General features: G+C 39.5%; 2 protein-coding genes across 4 annotated transcripts in view; one reads left to right on the plus strand and one right to left on the minus strand.

Annotated features, from left to right (window-relative positions):
- Window positions 1–84: 84 nt before the first annotated feature.
- On the minus strand, window positions 85–20,351 carry ndufaf5 (NADH:ubiquinone oxidoreductase complex assembly factor 5). 2 transcript variants are annotated; one of them, XM_059986204.1, is made up of 11 exons: window positions 19,872–20,347; window positions 15,855–15,895; window positions 15,649–15,712; window positions 14,571–14,618; window positions 13,814–13,917; window positions 13,578–13,617; window positions 8,235–8,432; window positions 6,388–6,448; window positions 5,703–5,786; window positions 3,413–3,495; window positions 85–307 (listed from the first exon to the last, which is right to left on the minus strand). In XM_059986204.1, exons 1-11 carry the CDS (start codon window positions 20,235–20,237, stop codon window positions 218–220), a joined length of 1,179 nt encoding a protein of 392 aa, XP_059842187.1. In that variant the 5' UTR covers window positions 20,238–20,347; the 3' UTR covers window positions 85–217. The 2 variants fall into 2 exon arrangements, 1 of the variants encoding a protein (XP_059842187.1); XR_009515148.1 differs by lacking the exon at window positions 85–307 and having other exon boundaries at window positions 3,431–3,495; window positions 5,703–5,808; window positions 19,872–20,351.
- esf1 (ESF1, nucleolar pre-rRNA processing protein, homolog (S. cerevisiae)) overlaps window positions 20,314–20,447 on the plus strand; it is a 76,085-nt gene continuing 75,951 nt past the window's right edge. Inside the window, exon 1 of one of the 2 annotated variants that reach the window (XM_059986198.1) lies at window positions 20,314–20,402. The gene's annotated coding sequence lies outside the window, so the exon portion shown is untranslated. Of the gene's footprint in view, window positions 20,434–20,447 lie in introns of both variants that reach the window. The other variant, XM_059986196.1, reaches the window with a different exon arrangement.

Consider the following 20,447-nt stretch of genomic DNA (forward strand, 5'->3'; position numbering starts at 1 on the left):
ATGCAATGCATAAGGACAAATCATTATGCTTTCATCATGTGAAGAAAACACAGCTTGACATACTAAGAAAATAAAACTTGGGAGTCCAATTTGAAAATGACAATTTTACTGTTTACATTTATACAATTAACATCCAATAGTAAAAGTAAGTGTGCCATATTATCAGTGCCTGACTGGCAGATTTTCTGAAATGATAGATATTATTTCTACCACAATTTTAAAACTTTTTATTCTTTTTCATTATTTCAGACAGTTTTCCTATATCACCCATTGATAATGTAGCTGAACCTCTCCTTGCTGGCTTAGCCTGGAAAAAAAAGAGATGTGATGAATTTAGTACACAATATGTAGTACAATAATGCACAATACAGTAATCCAGCTATACTGAAAATGTATACAACTTATCAAGAAAATACACTTTTGAAATGTGAAAATGTAATTAGCCACAATTTCAAATTCTAAAAGATACCCAAATGATTGTTCTTACCTACATTCTATTTTGAAAAGGATTTCAAACAAAATCTTGACTTGTTATAATCATTGCATAATTCAAGTTTCCCCATTAAGCTGTCTATTTTATGCCGAATCCAATTAACCTAGAAAGATGTAATTATACTGTACAACAAATACAAACGGGGCTACCTCAGTTCCAATGGATTGTAACGTTAAATAAGAATGACTAAACTCACATGGCCTACCCCATTACTACATAAATATCAACTTGGGCTTAACTGGTCAATTTCCATTCATTGGTTTTAGGCACAGCAACATAAAACTATTGTTTATATGAAATCAAGACTGATGCATACAATGCAAGGAGCAAATCCAAAAGGATAAGGTACAAGTTGACAATTCAAATAAAACTATTAAAATACAGGTTCAGTTAGGTTATCATCATTGACATATGCCATGAAATTTGTTGTTATTGTTGTAGTACATAAAGGTCAAATGCAAGATGTCGCTAAATATGGGGATAAAATAATTGTGATCTATCATGCAGTAGTTATTCATACTTCATTAGAACTTGATATGGAAAAAGGTGGTGAGAACCTCTCTGTAAAGCCTACATGGGCATGAGCAGAGTGGTAGCTTCCTGAGCCACTCTGTATCATTCCATAGATTTCAGAATTTCAGGATTGAGGCTAGATTGCTACTTATATTAGAGAGGAGTTTACTAAAAATTTGAAAGATCAAAGAATTGAGGGTTAAGGGAGAATGGTGCAAAAGACCTGAGGCTAGCATTGGTGAGCTATGACCATATTCAAATGACAGGGCAAGGTTAAAGAGCCAGGTGGCCTACTTCTGCTCCTATTTTCTTGTCTTGTGTAATCACACTTGTCACCCCAATCAGATGGTTACAAGTCCAACTACAGAGACTTGAATCCAGAAATCTAGGGCAAAAAAAAAAGGTGACATCTTTTTGAACAGATGTTATATATATGATCTCCAGCTCTTCGACCTCATTAAAAATACTACAGCTCAATAGAGACATCCCCAAGCTACAGAAGACCCGACATAAAAATCTATTTCCCAGACTCTCTTGGGGTACAGTACTTGAATCTTTTCACCAGTAAACAATGCAGAGGTCACCCATAAAAACAATACCCTTCAGATCAGGTTAAACATTACAAACCCTAAGCCACCTGTCCTAAGAGCACAATTATTTAAATAACAACAATTTTCTCACTGACCAGCGCATCAGCACCCCCAGTAACTCCACCTGGGCTACATTCAAATCTGTCACAGTTGACTTGCTGGTTACAGCTCTTAACAGTTTTGCTGATCTTCCCAATATATTCTTTGCAAATCAATCTACAAGGGCTGTCCAGGTTAAAAAGGTTTTATATTATGATATGGAGGAAATTGACTATTTCCTACGTACAGAAAATTTTTAAGAACACAAGAAATAGCAGGAGGTGGTCATCTGGCCTGTCGAGCCTGCTCTGCCATTCAATAAGATCATGGCTGATCTGACCATGGACTCATCTTCACCTACCTGCCTTTTCCACAAAACCCTTAATTCCCCTACTATGCAAAAATCTATCCAACCTTATCTAAAATATATTTACAAAGGTAGCCTCCACTGCTTCATTGGGCAGAGAATTCCACAGATTCACCACTCTTTGGGAAAAGCAGTTCCTCATCTCCATTCTAAATTTAATCCCCCAAATCTTGGGGATATGCTCCCTAGTTCTAGTCTCACCTACCAATGGAAACAACTTCCCTGCCTCTAACTTATCTATCCCTTTCATAATTTGATATGTTTCTATAAGATCTCCTCTCATCTTTCTGAATTCCAGCGAGTACAGTCCCAGGTGACTTGATCTCTCCTCATAGTCTAACCCCCTCATATCTGGAATCAACCTGGTGAACCACCTCTGCACAGCCTCAAAAGCCTTCATCAAGTAAGGAGACCAGAAATGCATACAGTACTCCAGGTGCAACCTCACCAGTACCCTGTATAGTTGCAGCATAACCTCCCTGCACTAAAATTTGATCCTTCTAGCAGTGACAGCCAACATTCAATTTGCCTTCTTGATGGCCTTCTGCACCTATAAATCAACTTTTTGCGATTCATGCACAAGCGCTCCCAAGTCCCTCTGCACAGCAGCACGCTGCAATCTTTACCATTTAAATAATTTGATCTTCCATTTCCCCTTCCAAAGCATTTACCAACATTGTACTCCATCTGCCAGACTCTTACCCACATACTTAACCTATCTATAACTCTCTGCAGGCTCTCTGCACAATTTGCTTTTCCACTCAATTTAGTGTCATCAGCAAACTTAGATACACTGCACCTGGTCCTCTCTTCCAGATCATTAATGTATATTGTGAATATTTGCATGACCAGCACTGACCCCTGTGGCACACTACTTCCCACTGACTGCCAATCAGAGTAACACCCATGTATCCGAACTCTGCTTTCTATTGGTTAAGCAATCCTCTATCCATGCTAGTACATCACTCCCAACTCTATACATCCTTAACTTATAGACAATCTTCTATGAACAGTTCCCAGGACCGCAACCCCTACTTTGAAGGGCAAGGATGTTATCTCACATGACCAGGTCATTCTTTATCAAACAATATGAAAATGTATTACCTGGTGAATGTGACATTACAATTTTTTGAGCTTCCTGTATGCAAATTAGCCATTGGGATTATTATATACCGACAATTACAAAATATCAAACTGTATTTCAACATGCTTATTTTTTTTAAATATAAAAGATGCTGCAATCCCTAGATATAACTCTAAAATATTCTGCATGCTCCTACACAAGTAAACCACAGAATTTTAAACCATTTAATTGTCAATATCTGTGTGTATACGACAATAGGACCAAATTATAGCATACATTGAAGAAGTTTTATTCCCCCACTTAGAAAAAGCAAGAAACTTCCTTACCTGAGACTCATGGGGTTTCCAACCAATCATATAAAGAATCTGAAATGTTGCTGGCACAGACCCATCATCATTGCCATACATCTCTATAATGAGACAATTAAATGAGCTGCATTTGGTACAAATGCTACAAATGTTAAATGTTTTACTTTAGTTAACCATCAACTGTTGTCACTTGAAACAGATTGAAACTGATTTAAGAGAAAACTATCTGGAAATCTAACTGAAATAACAACACACAATATTAAGCCAAAACATAACTAGCAAATTAAGACAAGTTGTGAATCCCTAATTTTAGGGCTCGTCTTACACAGGAGATAAACGTATCTCTTTCACCAATTTCCCAGCACTTTACTCCACCCCTCTCCCTCCCAGTTTCATCTATCACCCTGTGTTTCTCCCTTCCCTCCTCCTACCTTTTAAATCTATCCATCTTTTATCCCCTCCAGTCCTGCTGAAGAGTCTGGCCCAAAACGTCAACTGTACTCTTTTCCATAGATGCTGCCTGGCCTGCTGAGTTCCTCCAGCATTTTGTGTGTGTTGCTTAGATTTCCAACATCTGCACATTTTCTCTTGTTGTGATATCTCTACCATATTATGTTTTTCCATTTTTTCAATACTTGTTTGCACATACATGAAAACTGAAACACTTGTTAGAGAATAATTCTAGACTACATCCAGAAAGATAGATCTACAAGTATCTGGGAGTGCAGTTAGATGAGAAGCTAGACTGGACTGCCAACACAGATGCCCTGTGCAGGAAAGCACAGAGTCGACTGTACTTCCTCAGAAGGCTGGCGTCATTCAATGTTTGTAGTGAGATGCTGAAGATGTTCTATCGGTCAGTTGTGGAGAGCGTCCTCTTCTTTGTGGTGGTGAGGCAGCATTAAGAAGAGGGACGCCTCACGTCTTAATAAGCTGGTAAGGAAGGCGGGCTCTGTCGTGGGCACAGAACTGGAGAGTATGACATCGGTGGCAGAGCAGAGGGCGCTGAGTAGGCTACGGTCAATCATGGAAAACCCTGACCATCCTCTGCACAGCACCATCCAGAGACAGAGAAGAAGCTTCAGCGGCAGGTTGCTGAATGCAATGCTCCTCAGACAGGATGAAGAGATCATTACTCCCCACCGCCATTCGGCTCTACAATTTAACCACCAGGGGCAAGACATGTTAAAGTGCCGGGGTTAGGACTGAGCTTAAGTTACCACTCAATGCACTTTAGTAAACTATTTAAGAACTTTTTAAAAGCTATTTATTAATACTTTTTGGGAGGGTGATTTTAGATGCATATCATATTTATACTGTTAAATACTGTATGTAATTAGTTTTGCTACAATAAGTGTACGGGACACTGGGAAAATGTTGAATTTCCCCTTGGGGATGAATAAAGTATCTATCTATCATCAAGCAACTGTTCAGAATTGAAAATGCTTTTTCAAAAATAATCTTGGAAATAAAGTATAGTGACATTTCATTGCTCCCAATTGTAATTTTTGCCATATGTAATTGTAGGGTTTGCATTTACTCAATTTTATTTTCAGATATTTAAAATATGACTGTTAAAGCTTTGATATGTTACTACAGCTTTCTTCCACAAGTCATGTTTGCCCAACAATTTTTTTCCTATTCTGTCACACAATTCTAAGCTGGTCCTACTCCCCAGGCCTGCTGCTTTTCCTGGCAATTTTATATTTCTCCCCTTTGAACCTAACCTCAACCCCAATTTCCTTCATAAGCCATGTCTACTTATTTTTGTGCTAGATTGTGAATATTATTGAAGATCACACTATTGACATGAGCCATTATTTTGACAATGTCTGAGAGTAGGTCAGTGGCAATACATTCCTATAAGAAGATATGTCCTGCTTTTAGTGAGCAGGCCATTGCTGGATGATTATCTGCATTGCCTGATAACTTGGAGTGTAAGGATGCCAAAACAGTAAGTTAGGAGCATAGCTCATTTTTAAATGCTAATCTCCAGTATGACACCTGGAATGCTGTGTGATCCCACAGCGCTGTCATTTCTTGAGCATATGGAATAAATAAAGTTGACCAGACCAGTTTCTGTAACATGGAAAGGCAGGGAATGAGCATTTTCCACTTAGGATTTCTCATAAAATTATTGCAAATGCTTCAGTTTCATGTTTGGAATATTTAAACAGAGGGAATTTGTTAATATTAATAAAAAACACTAACCATTATCAGGAATGCTAAGTTATCTGCACCCTCTTTGAACTTAAATATCTAACTCATAGCAAATATCAGATTCATTTCCAACTTTTTATTAACTCACCTTTGTAGACTGCTGCAGCTGCCAGCATCGTGTCCCGGTGCAACATGGGTTTCCTGGACCAGGCACAATTGCTCTCTCCCATACCTTCAGATTTAGAGATGTAAAACTATCAGGAGATTTAAAAGAAATCACATTATGTATCTAGGTTCAGATCACTGGGTTAAAAGGTTTCCTTTTGCAATTCTATAATATGAGGGTTTATGTTTTCCTACACTCTAAAACAATTCACAATATTTCACTTCATTTTCTCGAAACTAAACAAATGATCCATGACTTAACTAGATTTTTTGTCAATTCATATCAAATAAAATGTACAATATTTTCAAAATAAAATTACATGTGATTCAATCCTTTCTTTTTCAATATTTTTATTAATTCCTTACATAAAAGAATACAGGGTACAGTAAGATATGATATATATTGATTACAATATATTGAAATCACAGATATCCATATAGATTAAATTTAAACATAAAATTGAAAAGAAATAATTTTATTATACAAAAAATCTAAACCCACTACCAGAGAAAAAAAAAACAGCTGTTTGGTTAAAAAAAAGGAAAAAATCCTTAACATATAGTAAAACATATTATTAGCCACCACTGTACTTGATGCAATCCTTTAAAATATTTTAAAACATGATACTACGTATTTTTGTTGTACACTACCAAAAACAAAAACTAACCTTGCAAGTCTTCCATTAATTCAAATATTCCTGGATAGTTGACCTGGATTTCATCAATGTCCTGTGGGAAAAAAAAATTAAGAATCCTGAAAAGTATTTGACAAATTTTATAGATGTAAAATATTCCCTACTTTCCTCCCTTTTAACGCTTAAGCTAAGGCAATGTTCAAATTAATGTGTAGCAACACAAAAAGGATGGTACAGTAGGCATCAAGCAGGCTTGCCTCTATCAGTTAGATCATTGAGTATAATACTTCAGTTATATTGCACTTGGAATATTGTGTGAAATTCCAGTTGCCCATTATTGGAAAGATGTGAAGGCTTTGGAAAGGATGTAGAAGGGGTTTTCCAGGATGCTGCCTGGATTAGAGGGGATGACCTATAAAGGAGAGGTGGGACAAATGTGTTGCTTTCTTTAGAGCAGAACCTGAGAAGAGACCTGCTAGAGCTGCAAGTTAAAGGAAGGCATGGATAGGGTATATAGTCTGAATCTTCCTAGAACCTTCCCTCCCGCCCCCTCCAAAGGAAGAAATGTCAAGTGTGGAGAACATGCACTTTAAAGGTGATGTGTGGAACAGGTGTCTGGGACAAGCTACCCAGGAATGGTGAAAGCAGATATGATAGTGCCGTAAAGCAGGCTATTAGATAGATGTATGAATATGCAGGGAACAGAGGAGTGTAGATCATATATAGGCAGAAGAGAATTAGTTTAATTCAATATCATATTCAGCAGTGTTACGGGTCAACATTTCTGTGAGTGTCACTTTAAGCGCCTGGATAGGGTGGGTGTATGATGTCAGTATAACGAAATACAGACAGATTGCTGGGACGAGGGGGGAGGGGGTTAAGACTTTAGACCATGAGCAGGAGCTTGCTACAGTAATGGGTAAGGTTTGATACTTTCCCCACACACAACCGATTGGGTTGATTAGCAGCACACAGTACATATTGGATACATGACTGTCACTTTGTACGATCCATATGTGGATTCCTGGAGTACTCTGTGGTGACCACTTTTTTGTTAACCCTTACATGGATTCGGGTGTGTTATGTGGTGACCACTCGTGCTAAGGAGTATTCCATGACTGTCACATTGTGATACCTTTATGTGTATTTTAGAACACTACTCATCGGCTGAGATCTTCTATGACAGTTACGTTGTTTTCCCAATGTGGAACCTTTGGAATTCTTCGTGGACGCCTCCTCGTTACATTTTAATGTGGATTTACAAGTTTCTCCTCTTACCTATTCTGTGGATTACCAGAACTTTCTAGCTTGCCATCTTAAGACTTTAAGAACTGTCCCTAAGCCTGATGGTTTGGGAGCCAGAAACACAAAACACTGTTAACTTAGGTTTAGGAGAGTAGTTTGTTTAATCTTATGTATTTTGGGTATATACTAGTAAAAAATAGTTGCTTAACATTGAAACTTCACTCAGGTTGTGGTCTGTTGCTGCTGTTGCGTAACAGCGGAGATATTGTTGGGTGAAAGGGCTGTTCATGTGCTCTACTGTTCTGGTTATTAGAACATCAGCTGACTGTCTTTATTTCTATATTTCATAGTAAACATATGCTTGACTAATCTGCAGAGGTAACAGTAGGAACAAAGGTGGGCTGGCATGGTTGAGAAAGGTGACAAAATTCTTCCACAATATCTTAAATTAAGTTACACCCCTTTAACTTCCATGAACATGAACATTAAATAAGTAAATTTTACAAGGAATTAATCATGTCAATTGATACTTGATAAAAATGGCGTAATATTAACATAGGGCTCAAATTTCATTTGTTCTCCCCACTATTTATTAATGTAAACTACATATAATTTTAAGAAGTTATTTGCCTTACCACAGTTAGCATATTAAATCCTGCTTGTTCCAAGAGATTCCCGAGGTCTGTCACAGCAGTAAATGGTGATACATGAGGTGCAAATCCTCCTTCACGTTCCAGTTCTGCTAGTTGTAGAGAACAACGAAGTTCATACAAAGTTTCCCCTCCCATCATGGCACCAATGAAAACACCATCTGGTTTCAAGGAAAAATGAATCTAGAGAAGGTGATAATCATTGTTAGCAGACATTCAGTATATCACCAAAAATTACTGGTCAGTCAATCTATTTGTTGGTGCGTATCACAAACCTATTTTTGCTCAAGTAGCAGTTCTGAGAGATTTAGAAGCAAAAATATCTCAAATGGTTCAAAATATTAAAACCAATTATCAATATTGCAACTATAATCTCCTTGCTAATAGCTTAAAGTCTTAATTTTAAAATAAATTTTTTTCAACAATATTTATTTTCAGCCCCCAATCCAAAAGCACTATTTGTACATGAACTGACGGAGGTAGCGGCAATTAACCAGTATGATTATTTAAATATTTAGTTTGTTTTTGAATGTAATCATAAAAATCAGCATGTATGAATACCCATTCATTTTCCTTGTCCAAATACTATGATTTTCCTAAGAAATATACTCTAATAAGATCATTCCATTACAAATTCGAATTGACAGTTTCAATGTAGTCCATTCCTCTCTTATAATGTACAGATTTTCAACCTTTTATGAACTCCTGAGGTTTGGCCAGAGCCAAGACCAACTTTTACACCATTACTTAACAAATGCAAAAATATTCCCCATCTGGCAGTGTAAAACAATCACAATTTCTGCACATATCTAGAAAATTATATTAAACATCTCTAGTACAGTCAGCCCTCGGTACCCGCGGGTTCAACCAACCGTGGATCGAAAATATTCGACAAAATATTCCAGAAAGTTCCAAAGAACAGAACTTGAATTTGCCGCGTGCCGAGCACTACGCTGAATCCACGTGAATGAAGTGACGTGTAGGTATACCTTGCTGCAGTCTCCTGCCATTTCTCAGTCTCTCTTCAGCACTCGTTTGAGCATTGTTCACCTTGTGTCTCGTTCATTCACTACTTATGTTGTGAGCGACAGGAAGGAGTTTAAGGCTAGTAAGGAATGGCTGGCTAGCTATGTAAAGCGCTACAGCCTCAAGAACTTAAAGACCACAGGAGAATCGGCATCAGCTGATGCTGAGGCAACATCAGCGTTCCCAGAAGAGCTACGATGGTTGCCTCTGTACTGACTTTTTTTTCTTATCATTATTCCCTAAACAATACAGTATAACAACTATTTACATAGTATTTACATTGTATTAGGTATTATGAGTAATCTAGAGATGATTTAAAGTATATGGGAGGATGTGCTTAGGTTATATGCAAATATTACGCTATTTTATATAAGGGATTGGAGCATCTGTGGATTTTGGCATCCTGGAACCAATCCCCACGGATACTGAGGGACGACTGTACTTCCCATCTCATTTTGATATTATGTTGTTGAACTTTCAAAACATTTTATTTCCAATGAAACATTTTATCTAGTTGTACTCTTCTTCCCATTCCTCAGGTGCTTATATGGACCCATATGCATGTTCAATATCATAAAGTAGCTGCACGTTTCTGCTACCACCCCATTCCCAAGTACTGTTTCTAAATAGAATATATGTAAATAGTCACCAATATATTTAATAGTTTGTTGAACATTAATACAGTTCATAAATATATTCAAAAATTTGTTTTTTGATTGAACTTGTTTTGCTTGCTTTTCCAATTTAACTTCATTTTGTCCCAATCCCTTTTCATCATTAAGATCATATTACTTTATAACAAATGTAATCACTTCTATCTCAATAGGCTGGTTTAAGCTATATTTGCATTATAAATTCCAGTGTTTTCCTTCCCTCTACAACCACATAAATCTGAAATCCTGGAAATATTTGGAACTCCAAAGATCTATCAAGAGGTCATGATAACTCTGCTTTTCTTCAGCATGCTTTTCATCTAACTTGCTGGCACAGGCAGTTCCACTAATAACATGCATTTCCATAAGGTGAATTGGATATAACCAAACTAGAGAAACCGACAGGCAGGAAAGAAGCTACCAGTCTGGAGGGAAAAATGTTTAGATGTACACACGAAATTCTCCAGATGTTACAAATCCAAAACAATGCATACAAAATGCTGAAGGAACTCAGAAGGTCAGGCAACATCTATGGAAATGAATACAGTTGACATTTCAGGCCCAGAAAGGAAGGGGGAAGATGCCAGAATAAAAATGTGGACGCAGGGGAAGGATAGCTGGAAGGTGATACGTGAAGCCAGGTGGGTGGGAAAGGTAAAGGGCTGGAGAGGATTGTGAACTATAGAAAGAAGGGTCAGAAAAGGGGACTTGGGGGAGGTGACAGGCAAGTGAGAAGAGTTAAGGGGACAGAGTGGGGATAGAAGAGGGGAGCGGGAGAATTTTTTTTAAAGCAGGAGGAGTCAATATTCATATCAGGTTGGAGGCTTTCCATACGGACTACAAGGTGTTGCTCCTCTACCCTGAGCATGTCTTCATCATGGCCTCAAGAGGCAGCCATACAGCAGAGTGTCCAAACAGGAAAGGGAATTGGAATTAAAATGCTTAGCCACCGGGAAGTTATGCTTTTGGCGGATGGCGTTGAGGTGCTTGATGAAGTAGTTGCCAATTTACAACGGGTCTCACCAATCGCATGGGGGGGGGGGGGGGGCACCATACACAATACATAAGCTCAGAGATTCACAGGTGAAGACTGTTTGGTGCCCTCAATGGAACTGAGGAAGAAGGTGAATGGACAGGTGTAGCAGTTTGACTGCTTGCTGGGATAAGTGCCATATGGGAGATTCACAGGGAGGGATGAATGGACAAGGGAATTATGCAGGGAGCAATCCCTGAGGAAAGTGGAGGGAGGGAGGGAGGAGGTAAAGGTATGTTTGGAGGTAGGATCCTTTTGGAGATGGTGTAAGTTGAAGAGGATGAAGTATTGGATGCAGAGGCTCACAGGGTGGTAGGTAAGGACAAGAGGAACTCTATCACTATTAAGGTGACAGGAAGATAGCATAAGTGCGGCAGTTTGGGAAACAGAGCTGATGCAGGTGAGAGCAGTATCAATTGTGGAGGAAGGGAAACTTTGTTCTTTGAGGAATGAGAGCACCTCTGATATCCTGGACCAGAAAGCTGCATCCTGTGAACAGATGCAGTTCCGTTATCTTTTCTGAGAAAAGCGAATAGCATTTTAAAAAAAACAGGTGGGAAGAGGTATACTCAGATAACTATGGGAATCAGTAGATTTACAAAAGATGTCGGTCGACAGGTTGTCTCCAGACACGGAGACAAGGAGATCAAGAAAGGAAGGGAAGTGTCAGAAATGGACCAAGTGAATTTTAGGACAGGGTGGATGTCGGAGGTACAGTTGATGAAATTGATGAGCTCAGCATGGGTGCGTGAAGCAGTGCAAATGCAGTCTTCAGTGTACTGGAGGAAGAGTTGGGGAGCATTACTGGGGAAGGTTTGGAACATGGACTGTTCTACTCACCAATGCCTTTCATTCTCTCTTCAGCTCCTTCCAGGCTACCTTGCAAGTCTCTAGAGCCCTGTCTGATCCTTGCTTCCAAAACCTAAAGTAAGCTTCTTTCTTCCTTTTGACCAGATGTTCACATCCCTTGTCATCCATGTTTCCTTCACTCTACCATCCTTTCCGTTTCAATGGAACCAATTCCTCCAGAGCCTCATGCAAGCACTCCTTTAAGCAACCACCACATTTCTGTTGTACGTTTCCGACGACATCCATTCCCAATTTATGCTCTCCAGTTCCTGCCTCATAACATCATCATTCTCCCACCCCAATTAAGTACTTTTTCATACCATCAGCTCCTATCCCTCTCCAAGGCTGGAATACAGGTCAGAGTTATGGTCACTACGTCTGAAATAATCTCCCATCAAAAGATCTGACACCTGACCTGGCTCATTACTTAGCACCAGATCCAGTATGGCCACTCTTCTAGTCAGCCCGACCAAATATTGAGTCAGGACTCCATCTTGAGTTTCCCCCATCCAAACTTTTATGTGTGGCAGATGCCGAACAATATTAAGGAAGTTGAAGTTCCCTATGACAACAACCCTGTTATTTTTGCAACCCCTTTCCAAAATCTGCCTCCTGATTTGTTCCACAGTGTCTCTGCTGCTATTGGGGGAGGGGGTCTACAGAATAATTCCAAAAGAGTGATTGCTCCCTTCCTGTTTCTGGTGTCCACCTAAACTGACTCAATAGACAATCCATCCACAAAGTCCTCCCCTTATGCAGCTGTGATACTATCCCTGACTAGCAATGCCACTCCCCCACCTCCTTTACCTTCCTCCTTGTCCTTTCTGAAACACCTAAACCTCGGAACATCCAGCAGCCTTTCCCGCTCTTGTGACAACCAAGACTCTGTAATGCCCACAACATCGTAGTTCAATGTACTGACCATGCTCCAAGTTCATCATCTTTGTTCCTGATACTTCTTGTATCCCACTTAAATCTATCCCACAGACTCCAATTTTGCAGTATCATCTACCTATCCTTCCTCACAGATTCTGTACATGCATATACTTGTATAATCTATCTGTACACCAATTATTCCATCCTCTGCCCAATCACTGCTTCCCACCCCCTGCCAAACTAGTTTAAACCCTCCCCAACAGCTCTAGCAAACCTGCCTGCAAGGACATTGATCCCCCTCCAGTTCAGGTGAAACCTGCCCTTTCTGTACAGGTTGTAGCTTCCCCGGAAGAGGTCCCAATGATTTACAAATCTGAAACCCTGCCCCTGGCACCAAATCTTAAGCCACAAATTAATCTCCCAGATCACCTAATCTTACCCTCAGTCGCACATGGCAGACAGCAATCCAGAGATTGCTACCCTTGAGGTCCCGCTTTTTAGCTTCCTACCTAGCTTCCGATATTCTCTCTTCAGCACTCATCCCTTTTCCCACCTATATCGTTATGCACCAAAACTTCTGGCTCCTTACCCTTCCCCATTTAGAATTCTGTGAATCCAATCCAAGACATCCCTAACCCTGGCACCTGGGAGGCAACATACAATCCAGGTGTCTCTTTCGCAGCCACAGAACATCCTATCTGCTCCCCTAATTATTGAATTGTTTGTAAAAATGAACTACTTGGAAAATATGCCTTCGGCCTTTGTTTATAAATACGGTAATGTGCCTCAGCACATATAAAATAAAGCATCTGAGGCATCACTGTGCAGCACACTTTATAAACCATTTATTTTTAAACTACTCATTTGGAATTGTGGTAAAAGCATTCTCACCTGTTTGAAAGCTCCTGGGAGATCATTCACCCAATGCAAGCTAAAAATGAAAGAGGAAATTTTAATTGTTTTAGAGCATTAAGTTATTAAAGATAAAATTTAATTTTAAATCTTACAGAAAACAAACTACTTTTGCAAAATTCAAATAAAACCACATTCCACTCTCAGGAGACATTATTTACATATAATTTTGTGGACATAATTCTTCTATCAAAAATGGTTCCTTACTCACATACCTTAAGCTGCTAAGAATGAGATCAAATGTATTTTCTTGAAAGGGAAGGAACTCTTCATCTGCTATGACACGATAAGTGGGAATTTCAGTCTCAACTGGACATTTCTGTAAAGGAATACTTAAAGCAATAAAAGCTAAACTTTTAGCTGCTCAAGAGGTACTGTTGTCACTTAACCAGTGCATAAAAGGAACATTTTTCTCCATTTATAAATACACCGTGCTTTCTCCTTCCCAGACCTTATTCTATTATTTTACACTCCAGTCTATTTCGAGACATCTGAAATTGCTTCTACAGGATGTAGAATGGACAAAATGCTCACTTGCTCTCCAGCTTTGTTCACTACCCATTTGAGGAGGGGTGGGGAAGAAACACCGCTCTCCATTTTGGGTCTCCAGATAAAGACTAGTGGGACAGGAATAAAAATGGAGATGCAATTCTGATACCACTACAGAAAACATAGGTATAGCAATACATTTATCAGTGTGAAATCATTTGCTATAAGATAATGTACCTATGTTTTAAGATGTACATGTTGAAAAGGAAAGCAGATTTAATCAATTCTATTGCAAGCAATGCTAAAATCCTAAAATATGTATTCTTCACATTATTCCATAAAGGTTTGTTAATTCTTTTTAATTACATCTTAATTTTATATAAATTGAGAATTGCAAAAGCTGAGCATGCACATTATTTATAACTAATAGGCTTTTCTTGAATGAAGATAACGAATTGCAAAGAAATACCACTGTGAACTTACCAAAGCATTCTCTGCGGTGTCCATCTGATAGAGTTTGTGAACTGTGTCCTGGAACAACAGAAAAAGGATGAAATCATATAACCAACTATTTTCAAACATGTTCCAAAATATTCATTCAAATTTTTTTAAATGAAGGCGTTTAATAAAAGCCTCCATTTTAAAACAATAAAACACAAGGAAGTCTGCAGATGCTAGAATCCAAAGTAATGCACACAAAATGCTGCAGGAATTCAGGAAATGAATGAACAGTCAACGTTTCAGCCTGACCTTCTGAGTTCCTCCTGCATGTTGTGTATATGTTGCTTTAAAAGGATTGTCAGCTTTTGTTCAACTTTCTTCATAACATAGCAAATAAAGGTGTTAAATTTTCTACATCAAGCTACCTAAATTTTACTTCATTGCTGTTTTGTTACTTTTCAATGATGCTGCAGGCTTTTCCACTTCATCTCGTAACTTCAGGAGAATTATCAATACAATAGAAATGTAAGCAGTGTACAAGTACGTCAAGATGCAAAATCAAAAATACAGTGTTTGAAGAGACAGGAATATCTCACTGACTTTAATTTTAATCCAAGGTTAAGTTTACAGTATTACAGATATTATGCTTTGCAATACCCTCCATCACAATAAACAAAACACATTCAACCTATAATTAAATCTGTCAATTTGTAGTGGATTTATGCCCAAAAGCAAACGTGTTGAGATTTCCAATTTCACATTTTATTAGCAACATGAGTGAACCTACAGATGCTGGAAATAAATAAAAACACAAAATTGCTGACAGAACTCAGCAGGCCAGACAGCATATTTGGGAGGAGGTGGTGACGACGTTTCAGGCTGAAACCTGTCATCAGGAGGGCTCCTGATAAAGGGTTTTGGCCCGAAACGTCGTCACTACCTCCTCCCATATATGCTGTCTGGCCTGCTGAGTTCTGCCAGCATTTTGTGTTTGTATTTCACATTTATTAATTTCCTTTTCAATCAGTTGAAACACCGAGTCTTAGATACGAAACTCAGCCTTGACTGAGCATGAAAACCGAATTTTTTCAAACCATTTTGCCAACCTCTGAGCAATTACCTTGGTTAGATATCCTGCTATATAGCCTTTACCACATCCAATATCCAGTGCAACTGGGAAAGTTCTAAAGAAACGAGAAGTCATATCTTAATAAAACTTCATCCACATTTTTGAACTATATTGCTTTAACATTGTGAGAAAAGGTTATGAAATATAGGTGGTCTGCAATTATAGAGAAAATCATAACACAGCAGACTTAAACTTACCTCACAATATCCAAAACTCTGTCCACAATTCTGCTTCCAACCTGTAAATTGCAAAATTGTGATATAGATCATTTGCAAAGCTGGATAATTATATCTAAAAATATGATTTGTTTTACAACAGGTTGGCCAAAATCTCATACAATGGTAGAACAAGCTAAGTTACAGTTGTGCTTGTTCTCAGCAGTTACGTATCTAAGTTAATCCATACTTAAGTCAAAAAAGAGAATTCAGTTTGGCCCCCAAAATGTTTTATCATTTATTCCCACCAGAAACATTGAGCTGTGGAGCAAATTCGAGAAATATGGGTCAGGTCAAAGGCAAGTTATAACGTATCTGTGGATAGAAGAGCAAAATTGTGCCAAGAAACTTAAGCTGGCAGCTCATTCCGCCCTCTAAATGAAAAAGATCCCCCTCATGTTCCCCTTAAATAGTTCACCTTTCACCCATGACATTTAGTTCTAGTCTCCTCCAACCTCAGTGGAAAAGGCCTGCTTGCATTTGTCCTATCTATAGGTAAAAAGGTAAAGTTTCTCTCTACACCTTATTTGGTGCAACGGCCAGCAACCTTGCCATTTTTTAGTGTTTATCTGTCTTACAAGGCCAAGTTGCTAGCTCGTTGCTCAACCTAGCACAGATGGAAAACGTGCAGGGAGCCGGCCAGATTTGAACCTGTGATCTCTTGTTCTGAAGTCAGGGTGAAGACACAACACCATCAGCATAGACACTATCTATACCCCTCAGAATTTTGTATACATATCAAATCTCCACTTATTCCCCTACAATCCAGTGAGAAACCTCTTCCTAACCTATTCAACCTTTCCCTGTAACTCAAGTCCTCATTTTTTCTGCACTCTATCAATTTTATTGGTATTTTTCCTGAAGGCAGGTGATGAAAACTGTGCACAGTACTCCATATTAGGCCTCACCAATGTCTTATACAAGTTCAACATCGTATCTCAACACCTGTACTCAATACTTTGGTTTATGAAGGCTAATGGGACAAAGGCTCTTCTTACAATCCTCTCTACTTGTGACACCACTTTCAAGGAATTACAAATCTGTATTCCCAGATTCCTCTGATCTACTGCACTCCTCAGTGCCTTACTACTCACTGTGCAAGTTCTAACTCACTGTATGTCCTCCCAAATTGTAACATCTCAGACTTGTCTGCATTAAACTCCATCTACTCTTTTCCATCTGGCCCAGATACTGCTGCGAGACACCCTACCTCCCAGTCTTTGTGTCATTCTCAAATTTGCTGTCCTAGTTTACACCATCATTCAAATTATTGATATAGATGACAAACACGACCAAGTGGCACATGACTTGTCACAGGCCTCCAGACAATCATCTACTACCACTCTCTTCCTAATCTAATTTACTACCTCATCTTGAACACCAAGAACCTGAATCTTCTTGATTAACCTTCCACGTAGGACTTTGTCAAAGACCTTACTAAAGTCCACATAGACAACATCAGCTGCCTTGCCTTCAACTTTCCTGGTAACTTCCTTGAAAAATTACAAGATTGTTTAGAGACTACCTACCACACACACACACAACCGTGTTGACTATACCCAATCAGTCCCTGTCAATCCAAATACTTATATAACCAGTCCTTAGAATACTTCCCAATAACTTACCCATTACTGATGTCAGACTCAATGGCTTATAATTTCTCAGCTTATTTTTAGAGCGTTACTTAAAAAAAAACAGAACATTAGATATCCTCAAATCCTCCAGCACCTCACCCATTGCTAAGAAATCTTTGTCACTAGATTTCTTCTGTTTCAAACCTTCCTCTCCTCTCTGCAAACTTCTTCTAGTTGCAGCAACTTGTGAGAGTCATTTATCAATACTTTGGATCAATCTCAACTCACCCCTTTGGGCTACTGAAAGTTTAAACCAGTGACCGAGACAAAGTGTGAGTGTGTGTCCTTGTATATTCAAAACAAGCCACACACTTGCATAAACAATTGATTGTCCATCAGATCTCCACCTCTCTCACCATAGTAACCAAGCTATTTTTGTAGTCAAAAAAGAAATCTAAGTGGCTAAAAGTCACTCTCATTCTAAATAAACTCTAGGGGCATACAACACAATCATATTCAAGCCCAGCCACTGATGTTGAGCATCCTTTATTGATTCAAGTTTGGTCCAGAATTGTTACTTCACCCACGAGATGGCTTTCCAGAGATTGTACCTGGACTTCTGGTCAGCAGACTTGAATGCCTCTGGTGTGGCTCTCAGTAGTTTGTGGATCTCACAGTTCACCCAGGGCTTTCAAATGAGGAAAACTCAATGATTCTGAGAGGTCACACTCACCAACAACTGTTTCAACAAAATCCATTACAACCTCTGTTGTCCAAATCTCTGGAGCTTTGCTCTTTAGTCCCTGCAAGTATGCAAGCAGGAAAAGGACAACCAAGTGATCAGATTTACCAAATGCAGCCTGGGCATGGAACAGTAAGCACTCCTTATCTTAGTATAACAGTGGTCTACTATGTTGGGATGGTAATTGGGCAGTTTTCTTCAAACAATCCTGATTGAAGTCTCTGACTATGATCTGAAAAGCGTCGAGGTGGACTGTTCCTTATTTGCAGACAGCATCATGCAGTATCTCAAGCATTTAATTATAGACAGCCGCTGGTGGCATGTAAACCGCAGTCAGGATCACAGATGAGAACTCCCTAGGTAAATAGAATGGACGGCATTTAATCTGGAGTTCACCCAGCTTCAGCCCCAAATCCTGAGTAGTTAGCATAATGTTTTACAGTAGCAGCAGCCTGGGTTCAATTCTTGCCACTGACTGTGAAAAGCTTGTATGTTTTCACTCTGACTACATGGGTTTCCTCCAGGTGCTCCAGTTTCCTACTAGAGTCCCAGGACATACCAATTGATAGGTTAATTGGTCATTGTAAATCATCCTGTGAATAGGCTAGGATTAAATCGGCAGATTGCTGTGCGGCGCGGTTCCAAGGGCCCAAAAGGCCTATTCTACACTGTATCTCAATAAATTAATTAATACAGCCTGTAAGAAGTGACAGTAGGATGCATATCTTACAGCTGTAGTCATCAGGGACACTGGAGGTCTCCCTGTCTTCCCATGTTTCACAGAAGAGTATTCCACTATCCTGCCTAGCATCCTAACTGTGCAATAAAATTTTTTTAAATTAAATGAAAAAAATCTACCTACAGCCTTCACCTCTCCTCACCAAAGCCTGAACTCCTCACTCTAATGCTGACCCACTCACAAAATATCCAAAATTACGAGGCATAAATTCTTGCGACCCAAGTCAGACATAAAAAAATAATGGGAATGATGCAAAACAGGAGAGAGAAGGCCGTTTAGTTTGGGGAATAGGACTTGAGATTCTGTCAAAGGGGAAGGGGATGCAGCAGAAGAGAATAAATTATCAATGAAAAATTTAACAGAAATACAAGCACTGCAGAACCTGGAGTTCCAATATAAATACGGTTATCTCCAGAACCGTGCAGCATTATGAAGTTGAATAGAGTTAACATTTAAAAAATCTTAATAATGGCTTTTATTTCTGGTGAAAGGTTGCCAACCGAAACATTTTTTCCCTTCCCTTCATGTATCTTCTTTTCATTGCAACTCCTTACCTCCACCCAGTATTGATACTATCGGATTTGCCTGATTTTAACTGATATCTTTTGCATCCACAACGTAGGTGGCAAGGATAGTGATGACGAGCAAATAATTGGGTGATTTTAAGCTGTGGTTTAGACATAGAAATAACACTTAGACCAGTCAATATAATGGAGAGAAATGAAACAAGTTAGAAAGCCAAAATCCTCACAGAGAGGTAACACAGGACATAGGAAGCAACCGAAAAGACAAGGCGTCATTGACCTTCAAATCTTTTTCTCCCTTCAAAGGCACCACTTGACTTGCTGACGAAGTGTGTAATTCTTTTATTTCAAAACACCTTGTTATAAAACATTTGCAACCGAACAACCACTGGACAGAAAGGAGCGGGCGCAGCCCCTCACCTCTTCTCTCAGGTAATCACACTGCTTGTTTTCGTCCATTGATACTGCCCAGTTCTTCTGTCGCCGCTTCATTCTTCGGTCGAACACGTTCATCGAGGCCACATTCCGCCGGCAGCTCACCCAGGGCAGCGAGACCTCAAGCCGCTGGTGACTGGCCAACAACCGAAGAGCGGCGAAAGCCACCCGGGACCTTCTGCTCATCCCTTCAACCCCCCGGAACCGAGAACGAAACCCGCGGCGGCGGCGGCGGCTGCCGCGCATGCGTTCTCCCAACCGCCAGCCACCCGACTCCACCACTCGTAGCTTGGGGAACACGCTCCTTCTGATTAAAGGGGTTTTCGGGAGTGAGCACCTAACCTGGGTCATTTGTTTAACACAGTTGCATTTGTTGCATTTTATTCGCGTCGTTCATGATTTGCGGCGCACTGCGTGCCTTTCCCTGTTGAAGTCTAAGCGCTGAAGCCGCTCTGCATCCTCCCCTATTCGGTGTCAGCCATTCCGCGAGGTGAAGGGTCAAAGAGCGGAGGTGAGGTGAGTGGCACGAGGACGGTGCTGGTTTCTGGTGAGTTTAAACCT

This window comes from Hypanus sabinus, chromosome 12 (assembly GCF_030144855.1).
Source record: "Hypanus sabinus isolate sHypSab1 chromosome 12, sHypSab1.hap1, whole genome shotgun sequence".
Lineage (NCBI taxonomy): Eukaryota > Metazoa > Chordata > Chondrichthyes > Myliobatiformes > Dasyatidae > Hypanus > Hypanus sabinus.